The 25,160-nt window shown below is 43.0% G+C and overlaps 1 protein-coding gene across 1 annotated transcript in view; it reads left to right on the plus strand.

Moving 5' to 3' along the window:
• dlgap4b (discs, large homolog-associated protein 4b) overlaps window positions 1–24,780 on the plus strand; it is a gene marked incomplete at both ends in the record, with an annotated part of 30,977 nt that extends 6,197 nt beyond the window's left edge. Inside the window, 7 exons of the mRNA XM_079510542.1 lie at window positions 576–861; window positions 12,436–12,884; window positions 14,377–14,465; window positions 17,416–17,906; window positions 19,174–19,265; window positions 21,551–21,721; window positions 24,538–24,780. Coding sequence (XP_079366668.1) covers window positions 576–861; window positions 12,436–12,884; window positions 14,377–14,465; window positions 17,416–17,906; window positions 19,174–19,265; window positions 21,551–21,721; window positions 24,538–24,780 — 1,821 coding nt within the window. The remainder of the gene's footprint in view (window positions 1–575; window positions 862–12,435; window positions 12,885–14,376; window positions 14,466–17,415; window positions 17,907–19,173; window positions 19,266–21,550; window positions 21,722–24,537) is intronic.
• Window positions 24,781–25,160: the final 380 nt, after the last annotated feature.

Genomic DNA, 25,160 nt, shown 5'->3' on the forward strand with positions numbered 1-25,160 from the left:
GGAGTATAATACAAAATGACAGCACTTCTTTCAGGTCCAATTCATCCACTGATACAAGAGCTCTTACCTCTCCACTGACAAGGTCACTGTCTGAAATGATGAACAGTGTGCTGCACTGACTCCCATCTCTTTAAGCACGCTTGTCAAATGAAGCATTGAAAGCTATTAGCATAGGATTTGTACTCAATCTCTGGTAATTTATTAGATTCTAAGAATTCGGAGTGGAAGAAGGTCTATTTGAAGCAATGTGATTATGTTGTTATCCACTGGCATCCCTACTTTGGGTATGTCATTAGAACTAAAGCAAAGATGGCGTATCTACAAGCTGTGTAGTGTGTAGATTGACATTTTTGAACATTTTTGAACAATTCTAATAGGGAAATGTTGAAAACAGGACAGTACCAACAATATAGGCTAACAAGGACTATTCTTCGGTTAATACCTCTGTGACATGACTTGTAATACTCAACTTGATTATTATGATAAGTCATTGACGTTAGATAAGTCATTCTTGCTTTGATGTGTTTTATCCCCATTAGCCCTGTGTGTTTACTACCTTACCTGTACCCCCCCAGCTGAGGGACCTGGAGATGAGCCATCAGCAGCTGCAGAGAGAAATGGAGTTGAGCCACCATTTTGAGGACCGCAGCTCCGAGTCCACATTCAGAGACTCCCGCTCGCAATCCCAGGACAACCCGGAGCCTCCGGACCTGCCCATGCCGACGTGCTTCCGCTCCCGCAGCCATAGCTACCTGCGGGCCATTCAAGCCGGCTGCTCGCAAGACGACGACACGGCGTCCATGGACTCGGAGTCCCCTCCTCCGACTGCCACTACCGTTCGCACCTACAGCGCCAGCACCGGTGAGTGCCTGGAAATACACATACAGAGCATGTTGTGGGTCAAATCCCAGCTTTCACATGCTCAGCAACTACTGTACACACAGTCATGTGTCCTGAAGACAAAATAAATCTATTAAATGGGAATAAATTAAAGGAACTCTCAAATGTGAAACGAGACGCAACCGTGATGGTGCATAAATTACCTTAATATTAAAGCCATTCTCGAGACATTATCTGTGTGCAAAATTCTGAATATAATTTAATTTAAAATTTTAATTAGAAATAAATAGAAACTAGCTAACTAGCTAACTAGCTCAAGCTTTTTTCCACAGTGGGAGTACAAGCTAGATCTAACGATAAAAGTCATTACTATTTGAGTATTCATTAAACGTCCGTAAGTTGTAATTCTTACACCTGTCAAGTGGGTCAAGTTGTTTTTATTTTATTTAAATTGATTTTTTATCATATTTTGGTAGAAACCCACTCTCACTTAGACTTATAAGTCTTCCTGGGTGGGACATAAGTCCTCTAGAATGCACACACCAGCATGTTGGATCTTTTGCCCACACTAGACAACCTTTCTACCCCATGGAAGACTTGGAAAGAACAGTTCAGCACTTACCTGATAACCACTGGCTTGGACAAAGCCCCGAAGGAGATACAACTTGCAATTTGTCTTCAGCGTTTGGGGACAGACAAACCACGCATCTTCCCCTCTCTCCCAGGTAACACATTTGCTCTGGGCAGCTATGCTTTTAGGAGAATAACTTCAGGAACTGAACCATGGCAAAACTACTGTTTGCAAACCCTATAATATTTTGTAACACTTTAGTTCTAAAAAACATTTGGCCAGTTGTGGGCAATTATGGAGGGGATGCAATGTCGTTTCAGCGGGTCTAAAGATCTTTTCACAAAATAAAATTGAATGACTTGATATGCAAGATGTATATTTCTCCTTGGGACTTTTGTCACAGAGAACTGGTGGTGCAGTCAGTAGCGCTGTCGCCTCACAGCTAGAAGGTCCCGGGTTAGATTCCCGACACTGGGGGCGTGTTCTCTCCTCCACGTCATCAGTGCCCATACCCTAGGTTGGGTTGGCAAAATCGTTGTGGAGTTTGCATGTTCTCCCCGTGTCCCCTAGGGTAGGTGCTCTCACCAAAAACAGGTAGTAATCCTGGTTTCTATACTGCCTCCCCCTGGCCAGGGAACCTGATGGAGGGGAAAGGAACTCGTTCAAATTACGTGTTCCTTCCACACGCTACATCCTACAGGGGGAAACTCCCCCTGATAAGAAGTGACCTGCTCACTCCTCATGCATTGAAGGAAGCATGAACTCAGTTCGGGGCTCTCCCCAGGCTGGCAGAGGGAGAGTAGCGCCCAGGATTACAGTTTAGGCAATTGGCACCGGGTGAAAAATGGCTTACAAAATCACGTGATAAATAAATAAATAAAGTTACAGAGAACAAAGGCCACATTTTATAGTTTACCTGTCTGTAGGTCCTATTCTACATTCTCATTAAATAGATCATCGACATTAACAACAAACTAAATATAGACAGATACCAGTAAGACGCCCTGAGGGGGCTTCATATATGGAGATCTAAGGGTGGCAGTGGGGGCAGTGTCTTGAGTGTACAGGGTTTGATGAGGGCCCAGGTAGGGCCGGGCCTTAATTTTTGGGCCTGTTGAGAACTGCCGGACGCGGCTGCACTAATAACTTTGGGGCGGGCCCGTCTAGAGTTTGAATGGACAGGTATCAGTCAAAAGGGAGACATCGAAGAGGAAGGACAGGTGGAGAAGGATCAACATATGGAATGTCAGAACAGGTCAGCTCCAGAAAACTAATGAGTAATTTATAATTAACCAATAACTAACAATAATTATCTAGGAAATGTTATATTCGTGTGAAAAAGAAAAAACGCCCACACACTGTCTTCAAATGCAGTGAAAAACTTTAATAGGGAAACAGCAACAATATTTGAACGTGAAGTGAAGCTATTAAAACCATTAGAACATCTAAAAACATCAAAGCTATTAACGGGTCTAGTGGAATAAATAAATAAAAACAAATAAATACATTTTAAAAATGGGCATTTCCATGGAAGGGGCGTTTCCATAGGAGGGGCGTTCCCTAAGCACCACCTGTGTGCATATGGACCACACCACAGTGACCAGTAGTGACCACTGACTGACCACACGCACCTGAGCTGTAGTGTACTGTGAAGTTAAATGTTGATTACCTTAGTGGCCACACAGCGGCGCTATTGACCAAAGAGCTTTAAAGGGTTATAGCCGCCTACTGCCCCGCCTCCCTCGGTTCCTTATTAAAACAAGGGGCACTAGTCTCCAGCTTTTCATGCCCCCTACGGACGCTGCCGACCTGCCGTGGTTAGATCATCAATCCAACTGTGCCGTTTTTGCGATTTTCTTGCTTATCGCACGGTCCCGCCGGGTAAGTGTTTTGTCAGTAACGAAACGAACGGTTTGCAATGGAAATGTAATAATAGTCCTACTCCTAATGTTTTGATGCCCTTAAATCGTCAACCTAATCATAACAACCAAAACTAATTGAGTTTAGTCTACTTGCCTACCTGTGATAACTTTAACTTTAGGTGATGTAAGGTGCCAGATCATTTGATTCACTGTAAAGCAATAAGATTATTGCTGAGAATGAGTTGAATGTTCAACAACCTAACAGACTATGGAAAAAAAGTAATCGTGTGAGAATCGTGTGGAGGAAAATTGAGATTCACATTTTGAGCAAGAATCGTGCAGCATTATAGCTACTACTAGATAGCTAGGCCTACTACAGTGCATTCTGCATCCTAAACTGGATTTTGATTGATTGATTGATTGATTGATTGATTGATTGATTGAACGAACAAACATTGTATTCACACAATTTCACAGTATGTAGAATGGGCAGGGTAAATTTCAACGAAAGTACAGGTCAATACAAAAACTGATTTATCTCCCTGATAAGTTAAACATCTGTCTGTCAAGCAACATCCATGTAATTGTCTATATACTCTATAGTCTCATTATTTTTGAGTGGTGCAACCAATCCTATAGACAGCTTTGTGTGTCCCTGGGCCCCTGGCTAGCTGGCTGGCTGGCTGTGTCCACTGTCCAAGCACGAAAATAGCGTTTGGTTGGTTTTCACCACCAAGTGTGCAGCCTAACACACACACACACACACACACACACACACACACACACACACACACACACACACACACACACACACACACACACACACACACACATTTCGGGTGTGACAGTACAGTACAGTGACAGTACAGTAGAGGGACCCCCTGGGGACCCCCACACGGTAACTCTGTCTTTTCTCAACCGTTTCGGATACGGGGCGGCTCGCCGGAACCGGGCCGCCCCCATGGGCGTGTTCCTGGGGGTCTTGATGTTCCGGGGACCCCCTCACGGTAACTCTGTCTTTTCTCAACCGTTTCGGACGTGGGCCGGCTCGCCGGAACCGGGCCAGCACCCTGGGCGCGTTCCTGTGCGTCTGGAACTTCCGGGGACCCCCACATGGAGTTGCACCACTCACTTCACATAGGTGTGATTTTGGCTTAATTGTTTGCAAGCCTGTTTAACCGGGAAATTCAATGGCAATTAAATTACTGGAATAAGCAGCAAGGCGATGGGACAAAAATATTAGTCTATATGGATCTCTACTCTACTTTCTAAAACTTGATGTTATCATTATACACTCTTATAGATATTATAAAGGTGTTTCTCACATGTTTGGGTTCACAGATACCGTTTAAGCATTGGCTGTTTCTATGCACCACCTGCGTGCGTGCGTGCGTGCGTGCGTGCGTGCGTGCGTGCGTGCGTTAGAGCAGGACCAATTTAATAGTAATTTTTGGATGACATCCGTATATGCAATTATGCAGCCAATGTGTCCTCATACAACTTGTACTGTGAAACAGGTTGAACAGTCATTGGTTGCCAGTAATTTGTTTGTTTGTGACCATTGTCGCATCCAACCAGTAATAGTTGTCCTGCCTGGAAAACACATTGTGCATTGGACAACAGTGCCTCTGTCCAGATGGCACGATGACAGCAGTGCCCACTCAAGATTCTGCTCAGTAGAACAGTTCTGCACAAAGCCCCTGGTTGTTGCTGTTGTAAAATTCCCTGAAGGATAAGCAAGAGCAGCTAGTCATTCCTGTTTAATAGGATTTAAGGGGTTTGTCGGCACATGCCAACAGCTCACAGCCTGAGTGGCATTGAGAGGTAGCAGTATTTAGTAGCTGCATGTCCGTTTGTAAAGCCCTTTAAATGTGGTACAGATGGGTCTTCCAGCTTAGTAAAAGCTTTGACAGTATGGAAATCTTTGTCAGTTCATTCACACATTCAAGTATAGCCTATAATTATTGTGTGCTTGGCACAGCTGTGTGTCATGGTGAGTTTACAGCAGACAAATATGGGAAACTGTTTGAATTGTGCTGTTGCTTATTACTCTTCTCCTGTCTTAGGAAACATCACATGGGTTCATTGCATGTTCTGGCTTTTTAATCACAAAACAGCCAGACTCTGTAGACTATAACTTTGTATGACCCCAATAATTTAACCAGCCTTAACACATGATCTGCTGTGTAATTTCAGAGACAGATGTCAGTTGTGAATTCATAGCTTTTAAAGTAAAAGCAGAGTAAAGCAGATTTGTGGTATTTATTTCCCACCCAAGGGTAAATTGTGTTCAGAATGAAGAAATCACAAGGCAAGGCAGATAGATATACAAGCGTTGTCCATAGCCTGTCATTACTAGACCACTTCTTCAATATGTTTAGATTTTTTTATTGTGCACTGTTAAGATATAAAATAGCTTGGCATAATAGATAGCTTGGCATACTTGGCAATTGGCATACATTTAGAAATGTAAAAAAACAAAACAATGCAGACTCCTAATTTTGGGATGGTAGCAGGTGGGTGTATTGTTACTAATTTCACCAGGCGTGTTACTAGGTGGAGAGCTCTGGTCTACTGTATTACTGTTTGCCTGTGGCTTCAAAACTGAAGGGGAGGGGCATATGTCTTACACTCTTTTAAATTGCATGTTGAGATACCCCTATAGTGCGCAACTCAAACCATTACGGCCGTTACCCACAGTCCTGGCTATAGGCAATCTAGCCTTGCGGAGATATGCACTCTGAGCTGAGGGCTGCACTTTACTTGTTGTCACATGTACCGATTAGCCAACCATGCAGCATCAAACTTTGTGCAGAGGTTTTTGTGTGTTCAGGTGGCTATCCTCCTGCTGACACCGTTCTTGGTCTTATATGGATTCTGATGAGCTTTCCACCACACTCGTAGTCTGTGGTGTCAAGTTGGAGCTCAGGGATAACTACCACAGGGTTTGCAATGAATTGTAATGTCTGTTTACATTCGAAGTGTTAATTAGCCAGCATCACATATATATCCATGGTGGATTTATAGCAGCAACACCATGTCTGTTGACATTCAGTTACAGACAAATCCTTGGGTGACATTTTCAATTTGCTTTCATATAAACTACCTGCATGATGATCTGTGTGCATTGGCCCTGATGCCGTAGGTTTGATCGTTTAGGCAAAGGAAGCCAAGTTATAAAATTGTTGTACTCATTGAACTACCCTTCACAGACTTGCAATTGTCTAACCACACCACTCCATTGCTGTACATTGTTGAATGATGTAATGGTGAGTTCGTACTCACAAACCACTTCTACAAATGACTTCACAAAGGCTCTTTCTCAGCACATTCTGTGATGCAGTTCAGACTGTAAGAGGGCACTCTTGTCATCAACACAGACAGCGGAGATTGTGCATAGATAAGATGGAGAGAGTAGAGTAAACGAGTGGATTGAACATTCAGACATTGTGCTCTGTTACTGTACTGTGGTAAAGCTAAGTGGTTTAATGTACAGCAACAGGCCAGTGCAATTTAAGTGACTGTTCAATTGACTCTGGCTTTTTATGCGCTGTAAATGTCTGCTTTTATGTTATATGCTAATCTTAAACTGGATATATGGTGCATGAAAAGCTTCCATTGTGCTGAGCTTGGCTTTACATGTTTAACCCCTTAGATAATATGCCAACATGTCACATGTGACCATAACACCATTGCCAAGCAGTGTTGAATTTTTACGACACAATCAAGGCAGTTCCTGATATTACAGACTAACTGCATCTTCTTCCTAATTCTTTCAAAGAGTTTCCCACAACAAAAGTAACAGGACCTGTAACAATCTGCTTTGTACAGATTTGTTTGTGCTTAAAAAAAGTGTGATTTTGTGCCCTCTTTTGCCAGAAGCAACAGATAAAGATGACTACAATATACCACTTAAGGTTCTAACGTAGTTCAACTTTAGCTTCAACTGGTGCTGAAATTGCAGAAGTGTCATATACAATACAATACAATACAATACAATACAATACAATACAATACAATACAATACAATACAATACAATACAATACAATACAATACAATACAATACAATACAATACAATACAATCTATTATACAATTGAAAAGGTGTGCCCAAAACGCTGTGCGCAAGCCCAGGAACAAAAGGCACCAGCTACTACGTCACTGACACACTGCAACACACACTGCAACAACCCACTAAACACACTAACACGTCACAGACTTACCCTCCGTGTCGACCCACGGCTATCTCCTCATGTCGCGCCGCACGGCCACATTTAACAACACCCGCGTAAAAACTGTCATTGCACTGCCACTAGAGCCGCCTCCCGTCCACACTCACAAACAACATCAATATCAATAATAAACACAAACACGCCACAAGCACCGACACCCCCGCCTAATTTGTTGCCACGTCTATGAAAACAAGCCCAGAAAATATGCCATTCAACACGCTACTTACAACTCGCTTACAATTCGCGGACCTGGCAACACTGCATCCTGTTTTCCCATTGGCTACGGTTGCTTACAACACGCATTTGCACTGCATCTTGGGAGCAACACAGCTTAATGTAGGGGTCACCGATTGCTGTGCTACATCCCCCTCATGTTCTCACCACCCCGTTCGGCTGCACCACACACACTAACCTACACAATTCTCCACATGCAACACAGGGCCCTTATTGGCTAGCCCCCTCACATGGCGATCCCCACGCAGCCAACCACAGGGCAGCCAGCCACACACACACACACACACACACACACACACACACACACGCATTTGCACTGCATCTTGGGAGCAACACAGCTTAATGTAGGGGTCACCGATTGCTGTGCTACATCCCCCTCATGTTCTCACCACCCCGTTCGGCTGCACCACACACACTAACCTACACAATTCTCCACATGCAACACAGGGCCCTTATTGGCTAGCCCCCTCACATGGCGATCCCCACGCAGCCAACCACAGGGCAGCCAGCCACACACACACACACACACACACACACACACACACACACACACACTCATTCTAACTTGCATGGACAGCGCCGCGATTACATACACAGTTTACCATACGTCCTCTTTTGGGGGCCTGTCCGGCCAGTCCGGGTGGTTTTATAAATACCTTCAAATGTCCGGGGTTTTACACGTATCGCCTGTAGTGTATCGCTACGCTCACAGACCATTCACACCAATGTGTATTACAATGCACGTTCAATGGTTCGTCGTGGAAAAACACTGAGAGGTGGACTTTCAGCCCCAACCCCGGAATGTGTATTCTTCATAACTCTGCATGCGCTGCACGCTCACACCACTACCACTGGTCCCGACCGCAGATCAGAGAAAGGCTCGCTGGCTGCTCCGCTGTCTGCAGATAGACAGACAGCGGACAACTATCTCATCATTGACATGCAGAAAAAGTAGCCTGCTGTTTTCTCAGCTTTCTGACTGACCAATGAGAAGCACATTGTATTGTCTGCAAAGGAACTATGGGCCTCATGCGCCAACCATTCTTAAGACGTTCTTAAGAGGAAATTTGTTCTTAGACCCACTTAGGAAGTTTTTAATAAGGTTTTGGGATCCCTCAATCTTTTCTTAGCTGTGATTTGTTCGTAGGTAAGAACAGAATCTACGCACACTGTGGAGCACTCTTAGGGTGCCTTTTTCGTTCTTAAGTGCAATCTGAAAACATAAAGGGAAAACAGCGCCATCTGCATGATGCTCAAAGTTTGGTCTGAGGACCTCAAGGGGTCCTTGAGGAAGTTCCAGGCAGTCCACAGCAAAATATGGAATATTTTACCACTTTAATCCCATTTTATACTTTGAAAATAGCCAATCTACAAGCTCACAAACGCGTCCCATTACTGCCCATTTTGAGCTTGTAGATTGGCTATTTTCAAAACATTTTGATAAATCTTCAAAACATTACCCTAGCAGAAAATATTTTCATATGGGGGTCAGAATGCATGTCAATTTGGGGGTCCTTGACATGAAAATGTTTGAGAACCACTGGTTTAGAGTTCACAACCCAACCCAAACAAACGCACCATACCCACCACATAACCATCCCCCATTCCCCCCCGCCATCACCCCCCCCCCCCAGTTGACTATTGTGAGATATAATAAAATACATTCATGAATATTGAAAATATTGAAAATGTGAAAATTTCTGTTCACTTCAGTACCTCCACAGTATTATTGATTTTTAATGTTTGGAGTCTGGTGTTCCACCATATTTAGACTTTAGTTTAGGTATTCTTGACTTCACTCAACTTTATTTCTATGTGTGAGGTCCTGTGAGCTGCAATCACACACAGGTGTGACTGCAGACAACGCCATGGAGTCATGCAAAACTACACCCACCTGGGTGAACACAGGTAGGAAAGTGAATTCCCAATGCCTTATATGGGATTGGTGGGGCGGTTCCCTATGGTAATTAGGATGCTAATTAGGATATGTGGGGCGTCTACCTATGATAATTTGAATGAACTGGCACACCCCTTCAAGTTACGAGGATTTGGATTCATCATCATAAGAACATGCTTACGAACAATTCTGCCTACTTAAGAACGTTTCATGAATCTGACTGGACTTCTCTTAGGAATTCACTTAGGAAGAAATGTAAGAGGAAAAGTTAGGAACTTATTGGCGCATGAGGCCCAATGTGTCTGTCACAAATACAAGTTCTGTCCTGCAAGCCCATGTCATGTCAACACAGACAAGGCAGCTGTGCGCGCGGTGAGTCCTGCAAATTATAATGACCCAATATTATTTTGTACAACCTAGCAAAGCACAAGATATGATGGTTTGGAGAATAGGCTGGTCTCTCTTTTTACAACAGATAAGCCATTGCATACAGGTTCTCAAACTTTTTAATTTCAAGGACCCCCATAACTCTGAGAGTCAAACCAAATGGACCCATAACAGTCCCATTTCATTCCATTTCCACAGTATCAGAGTTAACAGTTATAAAAGACTCCATTTGGTTACATTTTTACACTCTCAGAGTTACAGACCTGTAAGGGTCCATTTGGGTCCATGTGTTACACTCTCAGAGTTACAGACCTATAATGGGTCCATTTGGAACCCCCTCAAGGAACCATGAGGGTCCCTGGATCACACCTTTCAGAGCCACTGCTTTAAATAAATACATAACTAATATAGAGCATATTTGATGCATTTATTGTTAGGCTCTAGATTCTTTTGACATCTCAATTTAACACAACCGCCCACGCACGGCACATGCACGACGTGCACGACGTGCACGCGCATGTGCACATCCACATCCACATGCACGCGCGCATGTGTCCTCTTTTTGGTAATTCAGAATATGGTATGCCTACACAGTTAAAATAATGCAAACACGCAAATCGCACGAACGACTGCGTCGACACCTGGCGTGGAACAAACGGGACCAACCGAGGCGCATATATGGATAAGAACAACAACACTACACGCGCGCGCGCGCACGCGCTGCAACACAAAACAGCTGCATAAAACGCGTGTCACTGTGGACTTCTGTATCTGTGGACTTCTGTATCGCAACGCAACTCTGGGATGAGCGGGCCGAAGGCCCGCGAAATTCTAGTAATATACAATACAATACAGTGCACCTCTTATTCCACTATAGTGAGACGTCTGTCTTCCCACGCTGTGCAGTGAAGGAGCATATTATTGCTCCTCTACTCCATCCCCTCCACTGTTGAGAGTTGTGCTGCAGTCTGGGGATCTGGCTTGTGTAGTAGTGTAGAGCGGTTCCCAACCTTTTCTGGATCAGGGGCCTCAGGGCCTACTTAAACATCTCTGAATGGCTTCTTCATCTGACCACTTAACATGACAGGGCGATGGCTGCCTGTTATTGATTTAAAACTCAGTTCAATGGAGTTCTACAGACAGGTTGTGACGTTTTTTTCACGTTCTCTTTCTATATCAAGCTTTAACATTTTAACAAAAAACTTTACAGTGGTGTGAATGTAAATTGATAAAAGGGCTTCTTCTTCTGTGTGTGTGTGTGTGTGTGTGTGTGAGTGAGATGTGTGCAACAAACAGTATTCTCACTGTTCTGCTTAATTACATTTTCCGCTTGACAGGATGTGTTCCTGCTCGTGTTGAAGCTTTCATGCAGGAATATCTAGACTAGAGTATTGGGTGTGAATGATTCAGAAGGTTTCCTTGGGAATCGGCGAGACAACATACCAGTGCATTGTGTGAACCGCAACCGTGAACGATAACCATTAAGCCGTGAGCAAAGCTTGAAGCCCCCCTTTTTACCACATTTCACTGAGACAATTTCAGTTGCGGGGGGACGGGGTATCCGGAAGTAAAAACAAATCCATATAGATATATCTTTTTTACATTTTTCTTGTGTTTGTCAAAAATTTGAAGTTTAATTAATTAATCAGACGGGACCAAGCAATAAGCCATATTCATTGGCTCGTAAAACCTTCATTTTTTTCACTTAAAATGTACTCCTGATTTTTTTGTTCGGATAGGTCAAAAATGTAATTTTGATCAAAGATCCCGGGAGGAGATAGATTATAACTGGTTTTCATATACTTCTAAATGGTGGGTGATCTAAAGGTCAGGGGTCAAATGTTAGAACACGAAGGTTGTTTGGCATGAGGAGACTCATATGTGGATTGAAGTTGTATTGCTGACGTTCAAAGTTAGCATTTTCAATTGGGTGCTATAACGCCACCCTTTGGTCAATGGTTGTGGACTTCGCATCCTCACCGTTTGACATAGCCCTCTACCATATTATCAAGTTTCGCGAAAACCGACTGCACGGTTAAGCCAGAACTGCTATTTTTGACGGAAGGAGATGAAAAAAACAGACAAATACAATAAGCGACCAAGAAGTCCCTTCGGGCGTGGTCCCTTAATTAATGTTGTGAATGTTTTTCACTGATTCACTCTTGTGTTTCTAGGTAATTGGTTTGTTGAAACTTTGTGAGTACTACACATATAAATCCTTCGTTATTTTGAAGAGCGCACAAATGGAACCTAATGGACCCTTACAAATGGACCCTTACGGGCCCATTTGGTTCCATTTGTACACTCTTCAGAGCAAAATCAACAATGGCAATTTTACTGTGTACCCCTTACCTTATACTCTTTTTCTTATTCTTTGATCACCATCCCGCCCCCTCCCCACTTCATCTTCAGTCTCCACATGCATAACCACGTGTAAGAAGGTCGCCCCTCCGCCCGTGCCGCCCCGCACCACGTCCAAGCCCTACATCTCTGTGACGGTGCAGAGCAGCACCGAGTCGAGCCAGGACAACTACCTGGACCAACAGGACCGCCGCTCGGAGGCCAACAGCCAGTCCAGTCACGCCCGCAGCAACTCCTCCGACAGCCTTGACAGCACCCGTGCCAACAGCCTGGCCCGACCCCCGCACATTAAAGCTACTCCAGTCGCCACGCCCAGAGAGCACCACCACGTCTCCACCAGCGCTGCTACCACAACCACCTCCAACGCTTCCACCGACACGGGCGACTCAGTAGTCCAGCATGACCCTGTTAAGACGGGAGGGAGTAGAGGGAATCTAGTGCCAGAGGAACCCCTAGTGGTCCCAGTGCCCAGGAGGAAGCTTTCTTCTATTGGCATACAGGTTCGTAACATAGCCCCAGATGGCCACAGGTGTTGGGATACATTCACACTATAAGTGAAATGCATAAGTCACAATTACATCAATGCAGAAGAATGCAATGCTTAATGTGATATAAGCTTTAATCACCTTCATTCTTTAGTGGCCTAGAATCCCCAAAAGTGGGATATTTTAATAATCTGTGTTTCTTTATGTTTCACTGATTCACATAAAGTCCATAAATGTGCTCATAAACTAAAGGACCCATTAGGGCACACTTAGTCCTATCATTAGATTTGGATGAGTTGCTATGCAATAGAAACACACTGTAGTAGAGACTAGAGGGCATAGAATGCATATTCATCATTTTCCCTAACCATAATGTTCCTGATATTTGTATTTTGTGCTGGGTAACTATTAATCATGATATTAAGGACAAGCCACCCAGCAAGCCAAATGACGTCGTGATAACGTTATGATGACATCCTCCAGTGACTCCGGTGACATTCAGGACTAGGCCAGATCACAGCCCATATGGGGATGATCTTTACGTCATTTCCAGGACGTCTTCACCAGATTAAATAATATAGCTTATTTTGGGCCAGATCTGACTAGTTATGATATGATTTAAGTTGATCTGGCCTCGATCGGACTCTCTCTGATTCATCCAGGGACGTCCGTCTTAGTGGGTAAAATTTATGTTGGTTGAAATCAGGTGATATTCTGAGCCAGATTTGACTAGTCTTGGTTTCACTTGATCTGGCCACAATTGATACGTCACTAATTTGTCGAGGTCCTGACCGTGCTTGCTGGGCAAGCACAAAAATGAGAAACAATGTACGTTTTGATCCTTCTTACTTCAGATTTTTCCACATCCAGATTTACCATCTGGAAAATTAAAAAAATAATATTCCTTATGCTTGCCTGGTCAGCAGTATGCATGTAAAAAACATTTTGTGAGGTTAAAAGTAGGTTACGTGATTTATTTTTATATTTTTGTTAAAATAAGTGTATAATAGCTCTATATTCTGAAATAGAATAGAGTGTTTGTTCAGTAACAGTCAGTCTCCTTGTCTCTCCAGATCTTTCTTTAGTAAGTTCAGAGTGATATCAGGAGAGAAAACTCTGACTCTAAGCACGTGAAATGGGAAGTAATGACACAAAATTAGGAGCAGACCAAATTGGATATGGAACAAATTAAAATTGAAGCTGATAAATGAATAAATGGGTACTCTCCTGATTGGCTGAAATTGACAACTCACATGAAACAGTATATTCTGTATATTAAAGAGATGGAGGGACCCCCTGTTACTGAATAAACACTCTATAGCAGAATATAGAGCTTTAATCTTTTAACAAAAAACAAAACAAATATCACTTAGCCTACCTTTAACATGTATAATTATTATCGTGATAATACAATAATATAAATAAAGGAGGGGATGGGGGTCCTTCTGAGACCTGCTGATAACCATGCTTGCTGATGCCAAACCATGGCTTTGTGATTTGATCTTAGGTTGACTGTATTCAAGAGGTTCCACGAGAGGAGACTCCACCATTGGCCAGATTTCAGTCCATTGGAGTACAAGTGGAGGACGGCTGGCAGTAAGTCCACTTCCTGTTCCCGTCACCACATGTCACCACTTCCTGCGAGGAAACCATGTTTTAGTCTCACTCACTACTTAGCCTTAGAGAATTTTGCTCGCCTCACAAGGCCATTTATAATTATAAACGTGTCAACATACCTCAAAACCCCCAAATTACTGTCTCAATATATGTGCACAAATTCAGCTCAGTCTGAGCTGTTTTAACTCAGTCTTTAGCCCCTTTTACAGAGTTTAGCGTGCCGACAAATGGCAAAGCAGAGAAAATGATAAGTAGGTACAGTAAGTAGTAGACAGAGAGTAGAGCCTGCTATGACTCGTTCATGGCTCGAGGTAGAAATGTAGCGTCCCTATTCTAGGCATATGTCATAATGTCAAACATTCCGCGAAAATAGGCAATCGTGGCGCAAAAACGAATGCGTTGTGTGCTTGTAGATTGGCTATTTTTGTTGAAGAGATTTAGTGTAGATTGATAAAAGGAGCGGGTCAAGGATAGACCCCTGTTAGCAAAGTATAGTGTTTAAGTGGTTAGCTGCATAGCCTACATTGTTAATATTATTAGGGCATGCCCCTGGTGGAGATTTGTAGTACCTTTCTAGTTTCTCCTTAGTCATTGCATTTTACATTGAATTTCCATGATGTTTTGAATGGCAGGAAGTTCTGCCATGCTGCAGTCAACCACCCTTCCAGATTTTCTTACATTTGCCTGCAGGGATTTTATCAGCTGCTTTGAATCTGAAATTGCAATTTATTTTTCAACGTGATTTTTTCTGTCATAAATTTATATTTTACACATTTTTATGCTCTGTGCCGTGGCCTCTCCCTTTACGTCTGTGATGGCTTGTCTCTGCAGTCACAAAACGTCTCTTATCTTCTGCCTAATCTACAAGCTTGCTTGTATATTAGCTTTTTTTGTCAAAGAGATTTGGTGTAGAAAGAAAAAGCGGTCGCAATTCAGTTGTAACTCAAGTGGTTAAACACTCTTATTAAGGATTCCCCCTGCCAAGCGTTGATAGGTGTTTCTGTCCAGGTGCAAGTTGCAACCTGATACTAGTCAAATGATGAACAGTGAGTATAACGGCCTTTATTTTAAACAATAGTGTACAACATTATTGTGATCTGGAAAGAAAATCAGACGGGGTGGTGTGTGTGGGGTCACAAGAGTGTGAAGGAGGCCCGGACTGGTCGTTTGGGCACCTAGGCTGGTAATCCCGAGTCCCGATCCCGACGACCTTTTCTGCTTGTCGTGTCACCCCCCCATCTCTCTCCCCATATCCTGTCAGCCGATAGAGTCACAAAACATATCTTAAAAGAGTGTGAAAGAGCGTTGCAGGGTGTAATACCAATTTCACAAGTGCTTTTTCCCGCTAAAGCCCCCAATTAAATCAAAAGCTCTTTATAAAATGATTATAATTACTGTTTGACCTACAAATTCCACTGCACCAACCTGTAATAAACAAAGTCTTAAAAACGTTCTCATCCATCCTAGACAATGGGACGTCAACCAGACTGCAAAGGGCAGAGAGCGGTCACAGTTCTGCCAGGCTGGAGTTAGCTGGCCCTTCCCTGCCTTTAATAGTACATAGTAATTTATCAGCAGACTACATATCCTATCTCTTGTAGTCTGCCTTCTTATCTTATTTGCTGCTTCTGGTTTGAGTTCACCATCATGTAGCCTACAAAAAGCAATGTCAGTGTCTGATCAATAACCATTTTCTGTTTTATTATACACATACAGTAGGGCGCCATTTTCGTCACCGCCGTTACCTGCGACGCGGCCTGCAAGTCAGCCGCTGCCCGAAAATTACGAGTATAGGAGCTTGCTCTGTCCCTTAATGGTATTTTGGTCCAGCGTCACCCGCTAGCTATTATGCCGACACCGTTATTTGCGCCTAGAGGTGTGGTCATGGGTGTGTTGGCACGCTTTCCCCTAAATTTCTATTTTGGTCACAAACATTTGGGAAGGCGCATAGTGGAGTTTAAAAGCACCCGTAAAGCCGTAATGCCAAATTAGTTTGGTATAGCGGCGCGCACTGCACGCCTGCAATGGAGATGTCTGCGGAGTCAGGCTGCGTCATCTCTCCTTATTCTCCTACGCATATCTTTGTAATTTTCCTATAATCAGCAGAAGTGAGTGCCTGCCACTTCCTTGTGTCCATTTTATATAATTGTATAGTCAAAGAAGTTATTTGGCTTGTGCCAGGCATCGTGCGGCGTGCGCGATTCCATTTGCTCGTTCAGTTTCATCACCCCATAGCGCAGCAAATGGGGTTTAATCTGATTTGCCGAACTTTCCTTTTCGCTTGATACCGTTTCATAGAGACGGCCTACACGCACGATCTATATACCAAATAAAAGCCCGAATTACAGATAAGGGATCTCTTAAAGGCAATGGCATGTAGCACGTGCGGCACGGTGATTGGTTTAATTATTGTAACGCCCAAACCACACCTATGCATAATGTAACGGGTAACGGAGGTGTTTTAGGGATTTAGACAGGCAAAATACCAACTTTAGTGGGGGAATACCCCTTCCCCACTGCTAAATCCCAAAATAGTGTATTTAGAATGCTCTAACGATAAAGTAGTTCAGTGAGTGTTTTGCTCATAGAGTAGAAAGATTGTGCTTTTGTTTTATACACGCAATCATGATTTTCCGTGTGAATCTAATGTGTTTTCTATTGAATTAGTTTGGAATTAGAACTTATTAGGTGGTCTTACAACTCGTGTTTCTTGTTATGTTATGACATCAATAACATATTGATATACAACATCAAGTCACTAGAATGACTTGAAATTGCACTATAGCCTACTGTTATTTGGATATCAAGTTTCTCCTCTGAAGGTTTAAGGCATTCTAGTAGAATGCCTTAAACCTTCAGAGGAGAAACTTGAATACAGTACAATGCAGTACAGTAGAATGATTCTATGACACCATTGTTTCTTTAACAGACTCAGCCACTCCAGTAGCATGGCCTCAAAGCAAGAAACAGACTCTGTGTCGGACACCTCAATCGTCTCCCTCTCCAGTTCCAGCCACGCCAAGCCTACTGAGAAGAAAGTCATGGTCAGCAGTGCCTGCCAGTCCACACGCTCTGCCCCTGGACAGGACTTCTTAGACAACGGAGAAGGAAATGGTGATGCCTCGTCACCTCCTCCACCCAGACAGATCCTGAACCGCACCACCACGCGGAGTAGCTCCTCGTCTTTCTCTGAAAGTCTGGACCCGGCACTGGACCCCTCATCGCTGCCGCCCCCGGACCCCTGGCTAGAGAGCGGCAACGGGAGCAACAGCAACGCCCCCCTGGGTGGAGGAGGCGGTACTCTTTGTCGGAGAGATGGCCATTGGTTTCTGAAGCTGCTGCAGGCAGAGACGGGGCGCATGGAAGGCTGGTGCCAACAGATGGAGCAAGAGACCAATGACTACCAGCTCTCTGAAGAGGGTAAGATGCATCTCATTGTCTGGGCCGGGGCCCACTGAAGGGCGTGAGGATACTGCAAGTTTGCCTCCAAATGTTTTGCCAATTATGTATTGTATTATGTATTTTCATTGTCACAATCAATTGATTGATCATTAACATTAACTGCCAGAGGTCAAACCATAGTCAAACATCGCCTATATCAGTGGTTCCCAAAGTGGGGTCCGGGGACCCCTAGGGGTCCTTGAGAGAGTTCCAGGGGGTCCCCAGCTAAATGATAATTATGAACCAAATGGACCCTTATGGGTCTGTAACTCAGAGAGTGTTCCATTTGTACACTCTCAGAGTTCAATTAACTTTGATTTTACAATATACATTGGGGTCCCAGAGATAGAAATGTCATTAAATGCGGTACCGTAGCCTAATTCAGGTCAAACCTGGGGTCCTTGAAATGAAAATGGTTGAAAATCACTGCTAGAGCTGTAAAAATCTTCTCTCATGGGGGTCCTTGGCATATATTTTCTAATGGGGTCCGCAGTCAATTTGGGGTTCCTTGACATGAAAATAATGAAAATACAGTAATACAGTAATTAAAATACAGTATACATACATACATACATACATACATACATACATACATACATACATACATACATACATACATACATACATACATACATACATACATACATACATATGGATGTGTATATCTGTCTGTATATTTGTGCATGCATGTGTCTGAATATTTAGAATGTATGCATGCTTTTTGTATTAATGGGTGTTCTCATTGTAGCAAAAGAAGCTCAACATTAAATCTGACCAAAACCATAGTCGCTTGGTTTGACTGCTTCGTAATCACATACAGCCATACTGTAACTTTATAAGTGAGTGATCAGAATTGGCTTCGTCAAGACTGACTGGGCAGGGTGTTTGTCCTAGTTTTACTGATGACATTAGTACTGTACTGTACTGTACTGTACTGTACTGTACTGCAGATGACATATTGTAAACACAGACTGGAGGACTGGATGATCTACTGTATATAGGCTTAGATGCCTTTAAAGAGATTAAAGCTCGCCAATACACACTAATCCTCTTCTAGTCCATGAAGTCGTTTAAAAAAAAGAGGCTTTGTAAGGCAAACAAATCTGTCTGGACACCCAGGCGTTTCCGCTAGATTAAGAATGATTGAGATGTTCATTTATGTAGCGTTTTTGAATATTTAATATGAGCCAATCTGTGTGTTTTATATGTATGAGCAGTTAGTTCATGTTTGTGTTCCTCTCTGCAGTGCTGGGGAAGGTCCGCAGTGCGGTGGGAAGTGCCCAGCTCCTTATGTCCCAGAAGTTCCAGCAGTTCCGAGGACTGTGTGAACAAAACTTGGTTGGTGTCACTGCTGTGAAATTCCGCCACACTGAAACATACAGAGCCGCCGCAACCAAACATACCTTTCATCTTTAGTTACTAGACACATCGCTGTCAGTATGTTTGTTATGGATTTTTCATGTACAATCATGACATTTAGACAGCCTAATTTACTGTAACTAAAACGCCTATAAAAAAACACTTCCTTAAATGTCATTTCAAGTTTAAAGATGGAGTGCCGTGATTTTTGTGTTTTCTGTTTTGCATCGAAATAATACCATTTGAGTGACATCATAACCCTAACCCCTCCCACATTATCATACAACAACAGCTGTGGGTGAGGCTTAAGTTAAGGTGGGTAGTGCTAAGGTGGGATCATGGCACTCCATCTTTAAATTACAATGTTATCCCTCAATCATAATCTTAGAACACAGAGCATTATGTTGATAGGTTTGTGTTAGAAATGTTACTTTCTGACAACTGGAAGGAAATCAAAAGAAACCAGTCTGGTTTCACTTGTATTTAAGTATTTAACACTATTGTTAGTGACTGACTTATCAGGAACTCTCTGACTCATAAGGATATTATATAGAAGTCCAACCAAAACTATGTATGACAATGTTCTTCTGAAACTTAACAATTGTACATTTGTGTATTCAAATATACATTTTTAAGTAAGAAAGAAAAGCAGGTGCGCTTCCTTAGATGCTACCCTTGCTTTAGGCAGTGGGTGCTCAGCTATAAATACAACTTAAATGGAAAACAACCAAAGTGGAAAAAGTGGTACTGCAGAATAAAAGATGCAAGACTGGCTCAGATGCAGTTTGTTATTTTATGGAGAACGTTTCGGTACTCAGCCATCCTCCGCTTCCTACATTTTGTTTTTTAATCCCACAAGAATATAGTGCAGTACGTAAATACCATATTTAACATCTTTCAAGACAACAAATTGTCATTACTAAAGGCCGTTCAACAGAACTTAAAGCTGTAGACGGCAACCAGCGGTAAGCGTAATTTTACTCAAAGCTTTGCATATCCCAAAAACAAAGCTGGGCTGTGTCTGGATCTTGACAGGTGCATTAGCATGATAAAGCATGTTGGTGGCATGTTGAGCCAAAGGCGGCTGGACTGAGATCAAAACTCAGTCTGCAGCTGCTAAAGTAAAATGCTGAGTCTGCTAGAGAAAGCAGCACAACCAGACAAAGACTGTGTTCTGTTGCTAAACACAGTGACCATGTCAAAGGAAAAGGATATGCTTTGATATCTATCTGTCACATCTGTGTGAACTTTGCATGGATAAAGAACTGTGAGCAATATAACACACACTGGTGCTGCAGGTTTCAAGCTGGGTGTCAAGAGTCCCAACAAATATCTGTATGTAAATAACTCAAATGTCCCGGATTTCAACATTCACTACCAAATAGCAGATTTACAACCTCATAAGCTATTTTTGAAATAGGACTCAAGTGGTTATGGGTCAAAGGACTCAAGTTATTATGGGTCCCAATTTGTTTATTTGAAAATATGATCACATGATTAACTTGACATACCAGCCTCTCTAAATTGTACTTTTCTTGTGGTGCTGTGCAGTGGTACATTTTCAGTTCATTTTTTCTTGTTTCCAGCATTGTTCTTATCCAGGCTCATATTCAAACAGATGCAAAGTATACAGCCTTAATGTGGTAACACAGCTCCCCCTAGTGTCGAGTGATGAAATAACACATTGAAATACGGTACTTTATTAATAACACATTGAATACAGTACTTTATTGACAGTTTGCAAATACTACAGTGGTAGAATTTTACAATGACGCTAAAAGGATAACACAAAAAGCCCTAGGGGCTTGTTTCCATTGTGGTCCTGTGTACTCAATTCATCAAGACATTAAAGACATACAATAATACAATACATCATCAACCTAGCAACCTTAACCAACACTCCATTTAATTTATTGGTTTCATATTTGTTCGGTACTAAGCAAATTAAAAATAGCCTTTTTGATATTGGCATTTGACCTTTTTACAGTCGTTTTTGGCATTATTGTATTATGTCAATGTCACAACTCCAAAGTTTGCCATTTCTTCTAATACATCCTTCAGGGTCAATTTTTAAATGTCTCAGGGTTAAATTGTATTTTAGATTTTTAGATTTCAGATGTACTGTGTTCTATGCTATGACCTTCATCTTATTTAACCTGTTATGTGTTCTCCTGTCATCATTCCCTTTACTGTAACCTCACTTCCCTTCATTTGTTTCCATTTTCCTTCCTTCCGTGGTGGTCGCCTCCCTCTCTCTGTGTCAGAATGTCAACGCCAACCCTCGTGCCACGGCCCAGGACCTGGCCGGCTTCTGGGATCTGCTCCAGCTCTCCATTGAGGACATCAGCCTCAAGTTTGACGAACTTTACCATCTCAAGTCCAACGACTGGCAGCCGGCGCCCACCGCAGCTGCCCACTCACCCCCTGAGCGGAAGGTACTACCCACCCCTGCTGTCCAATGCCCTGGCTGGGGTAGGAAAGCCGCCGACACCGGCCTCTCTCCTCCCGCCAAACCCTCCCCCCCCTCTCTTTGTTTTTTAACCTCCCCTTCAACTCACTCGCTCCTTGCTTGGCAGTGAGAACTGACCTCCCTGGTCCAATGTAATGGGGACCGAGAGATCCCTTTTACACATGCATGAAATAATATAGCCCTCAAACAGGCCTGTTTTGTGAATTTTGTTTTAGCTAAAGGTCCTGTCTTGAGCATGCATGTCTCAGTGGTTTACAGTGTCCAAGATGCATTTGCACGTGCAGTGAAATGCTCTTTCTCTGTATAGACGGTTTCATACTAATGACAATACTGAGCGTTTCAAGGATCACTAGCATTGCCATGCTAGTGGATCCATCCTGTCGCTGTCTCTGCGGTCTGCATGTGTCCACTTGGTCTAAATAGAATCCCTGGAATGATGTGTTGTTGTCGTCAAAGAAACGTTTCCATGTCACTGACTTGACCATGTTTTCAAAATACCTTGCTGTGAACACTGAAGTAGGGTGCCTATCTAAATTATCTATATTTATACATGGATGAAACCGTCTATAAATGTGTGAGTCTGTGTGACCTAGTTTGCATGTCCGTTCACACTTGGGTAAATGTTGCTGCCTTTGTTGGTTTCTGTGTTTCTATGTTTGTCACCCCAGTCACAGCTTCTGAATATATTATCTGGATTATGAACGATCCAATTTTATCCATATGGTGTAGTCTAGTTTATTGCAGTGGGTACATTGTGACATATGACTGAAACCCATTTAACACTCAGCTGTGCTGCATGGTAGGTTTTCAGGCTAACTGTGTTGGTCTTTAAGTTAATATCTCACACCATTTAACACTTATGATGCTGCCAGACTTCTTCAGAATAAGGCGCTAGAGTGCCAGGCAGATAGGCAAATTTTACTCTGAAAAGCCCCGCCTTCCATTTCGCCCCAAAAGAGGTATAATGTTCCATTACTACCTCGCACTGTCAAGTCTGATCTCTCTCTAGAAGCGTTAATATTCCAAACGAGATGCTTGGTTAAGTCAGAAAGCCTACTGGAGCCATACTGCTGTGCTGTGTTGCTTACCGTGTATGAGAATGTGCGTTCAGGTAAACAGTTAAACCTGTTATTATGCAAAGTAGTACACCATTTGATTTGGGTTCTTGACACAGCGTGAAACTACGGGGAGGGGGGGTACTTAAGTGCGTCTTGGAAAGTCTGGTGACCGGAGGTTAGGTGCTTCTTCTCTTGAATCTAGGGGGACGCGTTCTACTACCGTTCTAGCATGCCCGCGTGTGCACCGTCCCGTTCCGTACCTGAGTGTGCACGTCAAATGTGTATTGGTACCACGCCGTGGTACTGTGTTCTATGAGCATGACACTGCATTTAACTGCTTGCTCTTCACAGATATTGAATCGCTTGCAGAGTTGTTTGACTTGTGACTCACCCATACTGCATGTCAGTTGTTGATGGCCAGGTGTTTGTGTCAATGCTGAGATCGTGAAGCATTTCACCTTCGATTGAAAGGCACTTCTCCAGGTTGTTGATCAGACCTTGATTTGCATTGATTGGTGTGAGCTTTGCATTTGACTATGAATGGAAGTGTGAATGCTTGGAGGAGAGGACATTCCTTCCCCTGCTAAACATCATGTTTATTAGGTGTACTAGATTAAATTCATTATTATCCTCTGATATGATTTGTATTGTACTTTGATACACTACCATGTGTAAAACTAAATAAAATGCTGTTAAACTTTACTGTGAAGAATAAAACAATAACTGAAAGGGAAAGTTGCTCTCACATAACTATATCGGTACCTATTATTGTACATCTTTCTGTGGTTATACAGAAATCCTGGAGCTTTCTCAGTGTAGAAGACGGCATTTACACATTGCAGATGTGATCCTATTCTGTGAACACATTCTGATTCCAGTGTGTGTGATCAGATGAATGTATTAAATGCATTATCCCATATCCAGATAAAATATCCAGAAACAGGTCTGCATGTCTGTCTACTGTATACATGTATGTTTACCTTGTAATGTAGCATTTGTGCGTGAGGACTGTTGACATCATGGTGCTTCTGTAATGTAACAACGACCGTGGGTACAGTGATGGTGTTACTCAACTTATTCTAGTATAAACTAGAGCTGCAACCATCGATTATTTACTTAGTGTTTATTCTATTGATTATTTAATATAATAGGACTCTTTTTTTGTTTTTGATCATGCTATTTTGTTATATATCAAAAGAAATAATTTTATAATTGATTAAATCAATAATTCTGATTAACCACTTAAGCCATGTTTTATACTTCGGTGTCACACAAAATAAGGAAAGTACCCAACGTGCTCAATATAATGCACATTACCATCAGCATGTGACATCTTTCAAAGGTGTATTTTGTCACAATGATGACCGTTCTATGTCAGAGCTGTCTATGTTTACTTAGCATCAGAATAGTCATGCTTATGTCTTTCTGTGTTGTCATATTGTACACGTAAAATGGCGGGTTCAAAGCTTTTTACTGTGAACCATTGTCAACCATCGTGTGTGCCTATTCTGCCTAAATTGCTTGTTCAGACAGAAGAACATCCTAATGACTGATATATCCTATCACAGACTCATATCTGTCCTTTTTCCCTCACTCCCCACCCCCCATACCACCAACACCGTCACCACACCTACCCTGTCTTTCTGCACTGTTCGCCGACATACCTTTTCCCGCCATCAACCCCAATCCCCCCACACCCACCCTTCACCTCTACCTTCAACAGGACGAGGAGAAGTCAGTGCCTCCAGTGCAAAAGAAGCCCGGTAAGGGACGGCCGGCCCTGGGCCGCGAGAGGAGCGCCGATTCCTCCTCTACCTCCTCGTCAGCCTCAGCAGAGAAGCAGAAACAGGAGGCTCGCAAGCGCCTGCTGGCCGCCAAGAAGTCTGCCTCGTTTCGCCAGAACTCAGCCACAGAGAGCACCGAAAACGTTGAGATCTACGTGCCCGAGGCCCAGACTCGCCTCTGAGAACAGAGGGTATGGGGTGGGGGGGGGGGGGGGGGGGGGGGGGGGGGGGGGGGGGGGGGGGTGATGAAAGAGAGGAGAATGAAGAAAGCGTGGTAAAAACAAGACAAAACAAAAAATGCAGGAGCGCAAAAAGACATGGTGACTGATGGATGCAATTAATGTATTCCTTGAGCTTCTCTTAAACATAGACGGATGGAGGATGAGAAGAGAAGAAATAGCTGGCTGTCAGACCAGGAGGTTTGATGGTAGGAATACAACAGGAAACTGCACATACTCCTACAGGTAGACTGGCCGTGGTGGTTGGTTTAATACACAAGCAAGATTAAGAAAATACATAAAATACAATTGGGGGAAAAAAATAACAGTTGAGGATTGATAAA

The sequence above is a fragment of the Electrona antarctica genome (assembly GCF_951216825.1).
Source record: "Electrona antarctica genome assembly, chromosome: 9".
Classification (NCBI taxonomy): domain Eukaryota; kingdom Metazoa; phylum Chordata; class Actinopteri; order Myctophiformes; family Myctophidae; genus Electrona; species Electrona antarctica.